The sequence below is a fragment of the Danio aesculapii genome, chromosome 7, assembly GCF_903798145.1.
Source record: "Danio aesculapii chromosome 7, fDanAes4.1, whole genome shotgun sequence".
Taxonomy (NCBI): Eukaryota; Metazoa; Chordata; class Actinopteri; order Cypriniformes; family Danionidae; genus Danio; species Danio aesculapii.
Genome location: NC_079441.1, coordinates 28776381 through 28790872, shown reverse-complemented (window position 1 = coordinate 28790872; position 14492 = coordinate 28776381). Strand labels below are relative to the sequence as shown.

General features: G+C 36.8%; 1 protein-coding gene across 1 annotated transcript in view; it reads left to right on the top strand.

The window, feature by feature from the left end:
• aldh1a2 (aldehyde dehydrogenase 1 family, member A2) overlaps positions 1 to 4581 on the top strand; it is a 43940-nt gene extending 39359 nt beyond the window's left edge. Inside the window, exons 10-13 of the mRNA XM_056461549.1 lie at positions 361 to 525; positions 606 to 763; positions 2872 to 2946; positions 3024 to 4581. Of these exons, the coding sequence (XP_056317524.1) occupies positions 361 to 525; positions 606 to 763; positions 2872 to 2946; positions 3024 to 3096 (471 nt within the window). The 3' untranslated portion in view covers positions 3097 to 4581. The remainder of the gene's footprint in view (positions 1 to 360; positions 526 to 605; positions 764 to 2871; positions 2947 to 3023) is intronic.
• Positions 4582 to 14492: the final 9911 nt, after the last annotated feature.

The following is a 14492-nucleotide window of genomic DNA, read 5'->3' as shown; positions in this document are numbered from 1 at the left end:
TATTGCAGTTATAAACAGAGATGTGTCCTTGTTTTACACAAGAAAACACTGTGTAATGCTACATGTTGTTAGTGTTTTTTAGCTCATTGTTTTGTGGGTGACAAAGTGTGTTTGTCGGCTGTCAATCTTTGCTAGTGTTCTGTAACAATGAGTTTATTTGAGACCTGAATAAAGTGTTTTGGTAGTTGTAGTGCATTTTAAATGTGAAATGAACTGCTTTGCTAAGCCGAACGTCGTTTAGGAGAATTGTGTGTAGAGTTTTGCAAAAGTGACCTAAGTATTGGGAAATGTGTCCTAGCGTCTGTAAAAAAAAACTGTAATAATGATTACCAAATATGCGTGTGTGTGTGTGTGTGTCAGGTGAGTGAGGAGCAGCAGAGACGTGTGCTGGAGCTCATTCAGAGCGGCATCACTGAAGGAGCCAAATTGGAGTGTGGAGGCAAAGCTCCTGCTACTAAAGGCTTCTTTGTGGAGCCCACAGTCTTCTCTAATGTGAAGGACCACATGCGCATCGCCAAGGAGGAGGTCTGATTTCTTTCTTTTTTTAAAATCTCCAAATAATCAATCTAAATTCAAAAGTACTAAAACAACTACTTTTTTTGTAGATATTTGGGCCGGTTCAGCAAATCATGAAGTTCAAAACCATTGAAGAAGTGATTGAGAGAGCCAACAACACAGAATATGGTCTGGCAGCGGCCGTCTTCACCAGGGATATCAGCAAGGCCATGACCATCTCTGCAGCCATTCAGGCCGGCACCGTCTGGTAAGACAAAAACTTGCACAAAAATAAAGTCACGAAAAAAGATGCATAACCAAATCATTGGCAATATCCGTCAAACCACTAGATTATGACTATTTGTCAACAAAAGGGTTTGCCATGTAAAAAACAATACATTTAATATGATTGTGGTTTCATTTTTACATTACATTACAGTTTTTCTCAGTTGCTTTGGCTCAATTCTCGATTGAAATTTGTATTTTTAAAAACAAGTTCAGATCTTTAAACAGTTAGCTTATCGTTCACTTCAGATTGTCATTTCTTATTGATTTATGCATATTTCAAATGCTTTGGCACATGTGTGCAAACAGTAAGTACAATTGTCTGCAGTTTGGACAAAAACTAATTGCATATGGCTTGTTGATCAAAACTGAGTCGATTCTCATTTAAATTTTCAAACTCTTCACCACTTCTCACTCATTTTTCATCGTATAAGCCATCATACCCCAAAAAATGTACTCAGTTATCAAGCACATGTTTACACAATAAATCTCTGATCTTGACATTGTTTGTAATGCCTGTTAGTTTCTAAATAGTCTGTTAAAATGACAATTTGCATCATCTATTTCACCACTCAAGTTTTGGAGGCATATATAGATTGCCCACAGCACAATCACTACTGCTTTTTGAGAATGGAGAACTTCCACAGTACCGAGCAGCAGCCTCAACATGTTCATGGAAGAGCAATTGAAAGAATTGTAATTTCTGGCACGGCCAACTAGAGCAACAGTAGGTCCATCTAGAATAGATCTTTTTCATATATATTTTTTTTACTTTTCAAAAAAAAAAAAAAAATTTACATAAAACACTTTTTCCTGAGTGTTATTAATGCATATTTAACATAGATTTTTTTTAACTTGCTTTGACTATCAGAGATTAAAAACTATTTTTTTTAAATCCCATTTTGGACAGTTAAAAATAGTGTTTGGGACATTTCATATGCTGCAAAACAGTTCATATCTGCAGGATGACACTATATGTCTGTAACAAAATATAAAACATTCAAAGTATTTTAAATGGCCACTTAAGAGCTAAAATATGCTGTTTAAGTATGTGGACACTCAAGCTCTAGGAGGTTAAGATACAGTTGCGTCATGCCATGGCGTATTTGCTATTTACATGGCGGACTTTATAAATGGAAAAACTGAACGCTTCACTAGCGAGAAAACTGTTAAACAGACCATCTGCAGCGTGTGGATAAAGAACGAGCCTCCTCCATTCAGCCTCTTTACTTTCTCTTTACTCATTTACTTTTGTGGATCAGGAAATGGTGTTGTTCGCACTCCACTGAAGACATCCATTAGCCTACATATTTCATTAAGCAATGTTGCAATGTTAAGCACAAAGATTTATTTCAAAATGATTTCTAAATACAGTTTTAATTTCCAGCAAACAAATAAATGAACAGTAATAACAAAGTGTGGTCAAAAAAACTGAATTATATCCAAGCACACGTCCTATTCCTATGCCCCATGGTGATGAATACGCCTCCCAAACCCAACAGGTGAACAAATCTAATTTTTGTAACATTTTAATTCCTTGATGTAAAGATATTTGTGTATTGTTGTACCTTCAGTGTATATTAAGCAGTGTATATTAAGACTAACGTGCTCTGCGCTGGACTAGCTTTTTAGACTGAAACACCCATGAGTCCACAAAGTGGCAGAAAATGTGAAAATTACTGTTGCGCTGTTATGAAAATAGCAACAAATCGCACCATACACATTTTGCTGCTTATTGCACCGGGTGTATGATAGAGCCCTTTATGTTTTGGTGACATTGGCCAAACTACGGACTCAATAACTAGGATTTGAAGCATGAATAAAATGTTTTGGGGGAGTAACTACATTTTGCAGCCATGCAATCATTTTGCAGACATGCATTTTAACAGAGAATGTTAAGTGTATATTGAAAAATGTGGCAAGCAATTGAGTAAAACTGTAAATGATGATGAAATATTACTTTATTTAAATATAGTAGGCACTTTGGCTGTATTTAATGTTTTCTGCACACATTGGATTCTTACATCAAAATTGAGCATCTCCCTTTTAACCCATAAAATTCTCATGAAATCTCTATTTGTTGTTGTGCAGGATTAACTGTTATAACGCCATGTCCTGCCAGTGTCCTTTCGGAGGATTCAAAATGTCCGGCAATGGCCGTGAACTGTAAGTGCATTTCTGAATCACATGACATCTCGTTTCTACACATCATTCCTCATACTCTGCTTTCCTCCACGTTTCAGCGGCGAGATCGGACTGAAAGAGTACACAGAGGTGAAAACCATTACGATGAAGATGTCAGGCAAGACGTCTTAAAGCACAGACATGTACATGTTCGTAGCAGCTGGAAGTCTTGAGGTTAGCCGTTATCCTTTGGTGGCGTATAGTGGTAAAACGCAGTAACCACCCATCACTTCTGCATTGGAGGGCCTCTTCTGCTGCATCCTCATAGGCTGTTATCATAAACTACCCTTCTTCTCCATCTCCACCATTAACTGCCTACACCCATTCCAGCTGTGTGTCTTCCTTTCACCGGCTCCACTAACCATACTAAAGCACTCGGGGTCCTGGTGAAGGAGGGCCACGCTTTTGACCACTGCACCGGCAGTGTGCAGACACTAACAGACTGTGACTTCTCTCTCAATCTCTGATCATCTCCAGCATCAAGAGGTTCGTTGTTTCAGAGACGCGTCATTCTCAAACCTCATCATTAACTTACCTTTCCACTGGGTAGACACTGAGTAGGCATATTAGTTTGTACTAAGACCACTGAAGCTCTCAGAAAAAAAAGATGTTTTCATCGAGTGAGTATTAATTCTTAAATTTGTGTAATTGTTTTTTTTTTATTTCATTGTTTGATTGTTTTTACAATGTATAACTTTGTCGATGTCTTGACCAATGTAAACGAAAAATGTTTTACCTCAAAAAACAAAAAAAACAACAACAACATATCTGTGGTGTGTATTTTTTGACAAATGATCAATCATCGATGCCCATTTATTGTTAGGTTTAAAGAATTATGTACTATGAATATAGAAGTTAAAGATATAGAGTAATTTCTTCATTAAAAATGTTTTACTCAAAGGTGCTTTCCTAATTGTCTTGTTACAGAATTATTCATATATTCATTCTCTTTCAGTTGCATTTTTCAGATGACTCTAAGTTTCATGTCAAGCAGGGTGAGAACAGCCTGAGTCAGTTTGTTTGGTAAGAGATTTTCAGACAAGAGCAGGATAAATGAAGCACCCAGTAGTGCAACTACCTTAGAAGTCGCATTCCCAAAGAAACAGTCACAATGGATTTTCCCAGCGGTCCAGCCAATCTGCTGATATCTTTAGTCAGACCAACACCAATGATGAAAGGACTTGGCCGCATTACACAGCACTAGTCTGGAAGAGCAGAAAAGGACAGCGCAGAGCTTTGAACTATCAGGCCGCTAAACTGATAGCTTTCTTTCCTGTGTGTTTCCTGCATGAGTCTTACGAATTAGTAAGTGACAAAGTGGTTTGTTTCACCTCAAAGAGTGTCGCATGTTTTGATCAAGTGTGACCCAATCAGCAGAGGAAAGTGTTGGAAGCTTGCAGACGGATTGTTTAATCCATCTGACGTTGTTGCACAATGGTGTCATCGACCCTTCCCTCCTTAGGAGTCTGTCAAATAGTATTTATAATTCCCTGGAGCCTCATATGATTACAGTGTACCAAGTTCACACCGATATTTCTACATGACAGTAGTGTAAAAGCGCTGCTTTTTAGTAAGAAAAACAGGATAAATCAATAAATAGCGTTATTACAGACTTTATGTGGGTGTTTTTTCATTTTTATGACTCTTGTAGGGCATAGTGAATTCAAATGAATATTAACTTTCTCACACCCTTACCATTTATTTTTTTCTCCTTGGAGATCCTGGGATTTCAACCATCTTGGACATAGCCCAAGGTTAAATGGTGAGGCGTCATCCGTCATGATCGCAATTCCAATATCTCTCCTCCGAGACACACATTTATTAGATGAAACACTTCTGGAGTCTGATAAGTATCATTCACTGATCATTAGCCTATGATCTTTCAGAGGATTTATGGGCAAATAGATCCACATAACCTTCCCATCTACTGAACTTGAGGATGAATTAAACATTTGTGTATTATCTCTTTAATAGGCTCTGGCATGCATTTCCAAATCCAATCAATCTTCTGCAAATATCTATGGATTTTCTACACGTTGCCAAATAGTTGATAAAACAAATGCAAGTCACATTTATAAGTGCAGATGTTCTAAAAGGGGGATTGCAACATTAGACGCTAGAATGTGTTCATTTGTCTTCATCAAGATAAGCGGAGAAAGCTAAGCTGGTGGGAACTGGAGAACTGCAGCTCTCTTCACAAGCTCCTCCTCCAGAGGGAGACACTTTCTCCTCTTCTGCCATTTCTCAGAGATCACTTACGATCGTACAGCAGGGTGTTTAAGCCACTTCAACATCTTTCATCCCCTCAAGAAAGATAAAGCCTTCATGAGATCTCTGCTCACTTGCTAATATCAGTGGTGTTAACTGGAGAAAATGTTTTAATACATTTAAATGTGATCAAAAGATTATTGCCAAAACATCAGCAATACTTTAAACATTCTGTTGACAATCTGTAACTTTATACCTATATCCATGTACTCTCGTTAGAAAGTTTTGCTAGAGAATTAGTAAGTTGCATATAAAATACATTGATCAGTATTGCTAAATTACTTAAATCTGGGGATTATACCTATATCACACTTATTTTGGGGTAGGCTTAGTAAAATACTTGCAAGGTTAGGAGTTAAGCCAAACCAGAATGACTGCTGACTCCATAATTTTAGAGAATTAGTAAACCATTAGGCTAGTGAAAGGCTAGTTAGTATTATTTGTAGGGTAGGTAAAATAAGTTAACATAGTTCCAAATTACGCAGCGGATGCCCTTCCAGCTGCAAACCAGTAATGGGAATCCCATTCACATACACACACACACACACATCCACTAGAGCCAATTTTGTTTACCTAATTCACCTAAAGCGCATGTCTTTGGACTGTGGAGCACCCGGAGGAAGCCCACACTGTGCAAACACGAGGAGAACATGCAAACTCCACACAGAAATGCCAACTGGCCCAGTTGGGACTCAAACCAGCAAATTTCTGAACCACCGTGCTGCCCCTACTCTAACTTGACTTGCTAAAACCAGAATGACAGCATACTTGTAGAGAATTAGAATGAATTTAGGTCAATTGGGACACATTTTGTCATTGAGATGACCAAAGAAAAGTGTCCCAATTGACCTGAATCCACCCTAGTAGACTGTTAAAGTAATATAAGGCATAGTAAAACAAGTTGACACCTGCAAAGTTGCTTAAAGCGGCTACAAGTTCTGTTGACAGAGAGTATTAGTAGACTGTTGGGTTAAAGATGAGTAAAATAAGATGGCACAAAGTTACTTGGCCAGATGAATGTTTGTTGATTCAGTGTTAGAATATGTTTACCAGAGCTTGCAAAGGTTATTATAGTCAAGACTAGAGCTCAAATTAGTGAACTTATACTTCACAGATGACGTATTACAGTCTGCAGAATGTCTGTTGATGAACCATAAAAATGTCACCAAATGAGACCATTTCATTCATTTTCCTTCGGCTTAGTATCTTTATTCAGCAGGGGTTGCCACAGCGGAATGAACCGCCAACTTATCCATCATATGTTTTACACAGCGGATGACCTTCCAGCTGCAACCCAATACTGGAAAACATCTACATACACTCATTCACACACATAAATACAGTATTTGCCAATTTAGTTTATTCAATTCACCTATAGCCCATGTCTTTGGACTGTGAGGGAAACAGGAGCCCCTGGAGGAAACCCACAACAACACAGGGAGGACATGCAAACTCCACATAGAAATGCCAACTGACCCAGCCGTGACTCGAACCAGCCTACTTCTTGCTTTGAGGTGACAGTGCTAACCACTGAGCCACTGTGTCGCCCATGAGAATTTATGCTGTTGTTGTTGTTTTTTTTTTAAATCCAGCATCTCTGCAGGTACCTGTCCTAACATAACTATCTACAGTTTGGAAACCTGTCCTCCCGTTGTCACTGACTAATTAGCGAGACAAAATGAAGAGGCAGTGGAACAGAAGAGCACATGAAGCCTGTTGGTGTTTAGCCAGCTTCAGTCAGACCTCTGCTCTCTAAGTTGGGAGTTAGCTAGTTTCCTCTTTCCTCTGACATCACTCCTCGAGCCTCATGCAGTAATAATACGGCCCCAGTTGGATGACATTATAGCTTCCTAACATGCACATGGGAGGGCCGGGGCTGAGGTCCCACCAGACCGCAGACGGACTGCACTCAGTTCCCAGCTAGAAACCAGCTGCACAGCTGCTGCATGGGAGGAAATCGAATGGATAAAGAGATTCCAGTCTGTTTTGGGGAGAAAAAGTTTCCTAACAGAGCACTTCCCATCTCTGGGCAGTCCATGTACCACTGTTAAAAATGCAATGCAGCTGTGTTGAGCTCCCAAGGGCATATTTTAGACTAGAAGTACACTGTCAACAAGGGCACCTGCCACTGGTGCAATTAAAATCAGCATACAGATGTATTCATTACCAGTGTTTCACAGACCAAACCTTGCTTTTATTATTATTATTATTTATATGAATTATTCTAGTGCAAACTAAAAATCTTTTAAATAGATTTTGCCATGTTTCTAGACCAAATGTCAAAAACTTCTTAAATCAAAAAGTATTTTGTAGACAAGTAAATATATATATATATATATATATATATATATATATATATATATATATATATATATACATATACACTATCTGACAAAAGTCTTGTCACCAATCGTTTTAGGAACAACATATAATAACTTGACTTCTAGTTGATCATTTGGTATCAGAAGTTGCTTATATGAAAGGCAAAGGCCTCTAGATTACACTTATTTTATCAAAATAAAATATGATCATGCCTTGATTTTTAATGATTTAATTAGGACAGTAAAGTCTGACTTTGCTCAGACAAAAGTCTTGTCACTTAACAGAAATAACGTACAGTATAGAATATAAAGTCAGTGGGAAAAGATTTGATATTGTGTATGACTCCCATGAGCTTGGAAAACTGCATCCATACATCTCTGCAATGACTCAAATAACGTAATAAAGTCATCTGGAATGGCAAAGGAAGCATTCTTGTAGGACTCCCAGAGCTCATCTTCAATGCCTCCTCCTTCATCTGATCCCAGACATGCTCAATAATGTTCTGGTGACTGGGCTGGCCAATCCTGGAGCACTTTGACCTTCTTTGCTTTCAGGAACTTTGATGTGGAGGCTGAAGTATGAGGAGTGTTATCTTGCTGAAGATTTTGCCCTGTCTTGAGGTTTGTAATGTAGTGGGCAGCACAAATTTCTTGATAGCTCAGGCTGTTGATGTTGCCATCCATACTACAGATCTTTATCTCGCACTCATACTGAATGTAACCCCAAACCATGATTTTTCCTTCACCAAACTTGACTGATTTCTGTGAGAATCATGGGTCCATGCAGGATCCAATAGGTCTACTGCAGTATTTGTGATGATTGAGATGCAGTTCAACAGATGATTCATCAGAAAAATCTACTTTCTGCCACTTTTCTAAATGATCAACTAGAAGTCAAGTTATTATTTGTTGCTCTTACAACTAAGATCTACGACAAGACTTTTGTCAGGTAGTGTAGCAGTACTTGTGAAACAAACAATTGTTAAAAAAATACATGGAGTTTTTATACCCAAACTTCAGGAACAAATGTAAAATGGAGATCAAGTGTCTGATAGGAGATCACTAGAGATATGGTGAGATGAATTACAACAGTTAGTTTTGTTTTTTTAAACAAAGCAATAAATCCACACAAGCTCGAAGCTCCCCAAGGAGTCTGGTTTCTCAAAAATGAACTGCATTGATTTCTGAAACCAGGACTTTTCATTCCACTCTTTGATCTTAATTTGTTATTTAGCTTAATTTACAAATGCGAGCCAAATGCTAAAGCTTGTGCCAATACATGCACAAACAGAGTCAACAGCATGCACCTTGTAACTGTGTGTGTGTGTGTGTGTATGTGTGTGTGTGTGTGTGTGTGTGCGCGTGCGAGTGCGAGTGCGTGTGCGTGTATGTGTATGTGTGTGTTTTAATGCGCTCCAGATGTTCTCGAGGCACATGCAAACAGGTGATGATAACATTAGCCTGGGATTGGACACAGATGGAAAGGGGCTTGAACTTATTCCTGTATCACCACCAGGGTTGTAAATAATTCTTTTTTGCTCTGAATGATGAAAATGATTTCAAAGTAAATTATGCTCAGCCAACCCTCTGAGTTGTATAAACTCATCATTCCAAGGGTCCTGTCTCTAATCGCCAGATCGACTGTCAAGTAAAACATATCATTCATGTCTTTCTTTGTCACATTCTCACTTTAAGGGTGAAGGGTTGGCTGGTCCTTGAGCGACAATATTATCACATGTAAAAGCTCTGGTCTGAAAACAACATGACTGATTATCCTGCCAAGGATTTTGTGAGATCGTCCAGCCAGACCATAACAAATGTGTCGTTATGTGCGCATATCCTAAAGCACTATACTATTCAACATTTTGAGGTCAATAAAATGTTATTTTCAATAGAAACATATTTTTATTCAGCATGGACTCATAATGGACTATAAATTGATCAAACGTGGCTGTAAAGATGTGTAATGCTACAAAAGATTTATATTTCAAATAAATTCTGAACATGAAAAAAGTGAAAATAAGATGTTTATTGAGAAAACTGTTCAACTGAATTCACAATTTAACTGCATTTGTGTTTGAATAAACATACGCTTCTGTGAAAGCAAAACACCTCATTCAGACCGACATTGTGCCCCAACGTCAGACCAACATGTGTCCAACATCGGACAGACATTGGATTTTGGTCACTTTCCAACGGAACCTAAAAACAACCAAATATCAACGTCTAATAATGTTACAGATTGTTGTTGTAAGGACGTTACCACTATAATCAGACAATGTCAGAATTTGTAATCAATATGACGTTGGTTTAAAATGTTGACTCGACTTTGGATTTTGGTCACTTTCCAACACAACCTAAAATCAACCAATTATCAATGTCATTTGAAGTCGTTATTGGACATCAAAATAATGTTGTACTTAGAGGCTGGCTAGACATTGAATTTTGGTCACCTGACATCATAACCTATATATATACATACATAAATACATACATACAAACATACACAGTTGAAGTCAAAGTTATTAGCCCCCCTGAATTATTATTCCCCCCCGTTTATTTTTTTCCCCAATTTCTGTTTAGCGGAGAGAAGATTTTTTTTTGATGGACACATTTCTAAACATAGTTTTAATAACTCATTTCTAATAACTGATTTATTTTATCTTTGCCATGATGACAGTAAATAATATTTGACTAGATATTGATCAAGACACTTCTAGCTTAAAGTGACATTTAAAGGCTTAACTAGGTTAACTAGGCAGGTTAATTAGGCAAGTTATTGTATAATGATGGTTTGTTTAGTAGACAGTTGAAAAAAATTAGCTTAAAGGGGCTAATCATTTTGGCCTTAAAGTGGTTCATAAGTTTTTTTTTTTTTATTCTAGCCGAAATAAAACAAATAACCCTTTCTCCAGAAGAAAAAATATTATCAGACATACTGTGAAAATTTCCTTGGTCTATTAAACTTTATTTGGGAAATATTTAAAAAAAGAAAAATTCAAAGGGAGGCTAACAATTCTGACCTCAACTATATATATATATATATATATATATATATATATATATATATATATATATATAAATGAATGTTTCACCAATCTTAACCCTGGAGGGGGACTGTATTGAAAGAGTAAACAGTTCTAAATATTTGGGCATATGGCTTGATGAACGGTTGGGTTTTAATATTCATATTGAAAATCTCGTAAAGAAGCTCAAGCCTAAATTGGGTTCTTTTTCGTATTAAAAGCGCCTTCCTTTTGAATCAAGGACAAGAATTATCCAAAGCTGTTTCCTTTCAGTGATAGATAATGGAGATGTAATTTATATGCATACAGACATGTCATTATTAAAAAAAAAGCTGGACAGTATATATCAGGTTGCAATATGATTTGTGACAAATGCATCTTCACGTAACCATCATTGTATTTTGCACAAAATGGTTGGATGGTTTTCCCTGCACCAAAGGAGAAAAATGCACATGCTTCTATTCACCCCGGGGCATTACTGGGTAAATTGCCATCTTATATTTGTAACCTTTTATCATATTATACTTGTAGTTGGAGTACACAAAATGCTTATAAATGATATTTAACTGTAGAGTATGTACAGAGTTTGGTAAAACTTAAAATATTTTATGTGTGTCTCATTTTGTATCTGGAACGTTTTGTGCTGCCATTTTGGCCAGGAGCCCCTGGTGGAAGAGATGCATATCTCATTGGGAAATTTCTGGTAAAATAAAGCAAAAATTCAATAAAAATTAATGTTCGATGACATTGTGTGGCTGCTGGGATACCCTGTATATACATTCATATTCATATAAACATCACATTCATACATAATATAATATATAAAAACATTCCTTATAGCCTGTTAAATACATTGCTTGTGTTCTCTGAATGAGTCTCTTGCTATAGATTGTTTCCAGTTTGGCTGATTTGAAAACAAGCATTCTGGGTAGTTTTAAAACTAATCAGCTGTGACTGGATGGCTGGTGGGTCAGTCTGCTGGGATGAGGGAAAGAGCCACTACATGTGTCGGAGCTCTGAGTGAGGATGGACATTGAGCAGAACAGAGAAATATGTCCAAACGCTGTAACTGCACCTCTCACGAGACAGAGATACTTGAGCGTATGAACAAGATCTGTCAAGATCTGAGCACGGTGCATTTGTAAAAGTCACGGCCGATTGTGTAGCAACTGAAAACACCATTATATATTTTTTCAAATAGGCTAATCTAATAATCTGTGAAAGGACTGTTATTGTCAAATGATCCATGATTACAATTTGATTTGAAGGCACAGAAAATCACAGAAAGCACAGAAATAAAGACACAGAAGGTAGTTACAGGAACTAGACCCTTGCCTGAGAACTACTTTTTTGGTTCAAGCCATTGGAACTCTTAAGTGAGCTGCCTGATGAGCACTATAGTATATATATTCTAGTTTACTCCTAGTGTAAGGATGTGCTTTTGTTGAACCAATTACAAATGGATGAAGCTAAAAAAAATGTGCATGCAAGGCTGCGTCTGAAATCGCTTACTACTCAGTAGGTACTGCATTTGAATTTGAATTAACTACTCGACTATTAGAAAAGTATGTTCTATACAATATGAAGTGAGTAATATGATTGGAACTCGGACATACATCCGCCATTTTGTCATGATCACGTGACCAACCTACATCAGTTGCGTCGCTTCACTCCCATTCATGAATTCTCCTGCGGTGCATCATTGGATAGTGTAGCATGCATCAAATGCGCACTTCAGAATCACGCTGGTAGTAGTAGGTCATCCGGGTACAGCTCGTCTTGCATACTTTTTGTCGAATTCTTTGAATTCAGACATACTACTCAACTCACATACTGTTCTTAGCGTACTATCAGTGTTGAGGAGGTTACTTTGGAAATGTAATAGATTACAGATTACAAATGACCCTATTTTAAATGTAATAAGTAGAGTACCTTTTCAATGACTTTATAAAAGTAAAGTAACTGATTACATCTGATTACTTCTTAATTACTTTTACACTTCTAATAGATATTTTCAGCTAAATAATTTTTAATCATTTATACCAAGCAGGTGTGACCTTACAGTAGCACTCTGTTTACTGTTAGAATTACAAAATCTTTCATCACTGAATTAAGATTATATTCATTTAATTTTAAAGTTCAGCCACCACAAAACCAGACCTTATAACAAACAAAATTGTTCAGTTCCGTTATTTACTGTAAATAATATGCTGTACTAAACAGAAACAAATTATAGAAAATAACAGCTAAAACCAAAAATTCTATAAAACCAGGTGTTACACATTTAAAATACTAGAGTAATTTATAGTAAAGGGAAATATTTAGGAATGAGCATTATTGTATATATATTTACAACTCTTCATTAATAAATTACACTACATAATGTAGTATCATTAGTAACTATCATGAACGGATAGTAAATACCTTAGTATACTTTAGCCTTTACTACAGTAAACTATATATTTATGTAGACCTCCTCTCTCTCAGTCATCTTTCCATCAAACAAGTTTCGTGTGTTAGCCAATGACTGGTGTTAGCCTAATTGGTTGGCGATGTCACCGACCAGAGCGAGAGGTGGCAGTAATGCACCAAAAAGTTTGTCGACCACCGAAAAACAGGAAGAATTATCATTCTTGAAATATCATTCTCGCCATCATATGGATTTACTTTCATCGGCTAGACACTGGCCTCACAGCTCTGTGAATGTCGTCACTTATTTATCCGCGATCGGTAAATGTAGCTTGTGTGGGCGCTACTTCACTAATAAAATAGCTTCACTACTAAAAAGCTTTTTTGGGGGTTAAAAGCCCAACACTGCTAATGTGATAAAATCGCTTTGGCCAGAGGAGTCTGTTGGTGCCACGAATTTTACAAATCGATAACTTTGTGGGTCATAATATATCATTCGAAACAAAAGGGTCTGTTTTTATTTCTGTACACCCACGATAACGACAAAAACCATTTGCTTTCATAAAGTAAAGAAAGGCTATGTTACATACCTGCAGATGCTTTCTCAGGTTCGACATGAAGCCTTTGATGTCGAACGTATTTTAACAGCTGGCAAACTAATTTAGCACTGAACTGTTATATATGTGTCCTTCACGGATTTCAGGGTGAAATGATTTTGAATTGCAATGAAATGCATTTTTATCACTCGCCATTGTGGCAGCTCTGGGACTGGTTATAGTAGTAGCCTAATGCTTTTAGCCGCAAAGAGGAGGTGCGCCACTTTCAAACTGGAAAACCAATCAAAAGCATCAGAATAGCACAGCTTTGGCCTTAGCAGAAGACATCGTGCATATCAAAAACAGGCAAAGCAACAGATTAATATTATTCAACATATCCCAGATTTTTTAAGAATATTTTTCGATGTAACCCCATTTGTAATCTAAACATTTTCATACGTAACTGTTATTTTTCTCAGTAACTGTAACAAATAACTTTTACTTTTATTTTGTAATTAAATTACGTAACGCCATTACATGTAACTAGTTACTCCCCAACACTGCAAATTATATAGAATGGAAGTATGCTATTTCGGACGCAGCCTAAAATTTGTTTTTAATTACATTTTTAGTGTGTATATTCTATTGTGCTCTCCTGAAATTATCGATTATGATGGTGCTTACCTGTCAAATATTTGTAGCATGTAAACTTTAACCATTGTGAATGTGTGTTACTCTGAGAATAAACGTGACCCTGCACCTCTAAAGTGGAACAGGGCAAGAATTTTGGTATTTTGTCAATATCCAAAAATATATTGGATTGGGTCAAAATGATAGATCTCTCTTTTAAAAAATAAGAATATTATGTAGAGTTCTGTGAAGTTTTTCTTCCATTGTTTTTGTATAAAATGTAAATATATAACTATATTATATTATAACTATAGATATATATAACTTTTGATTATAGT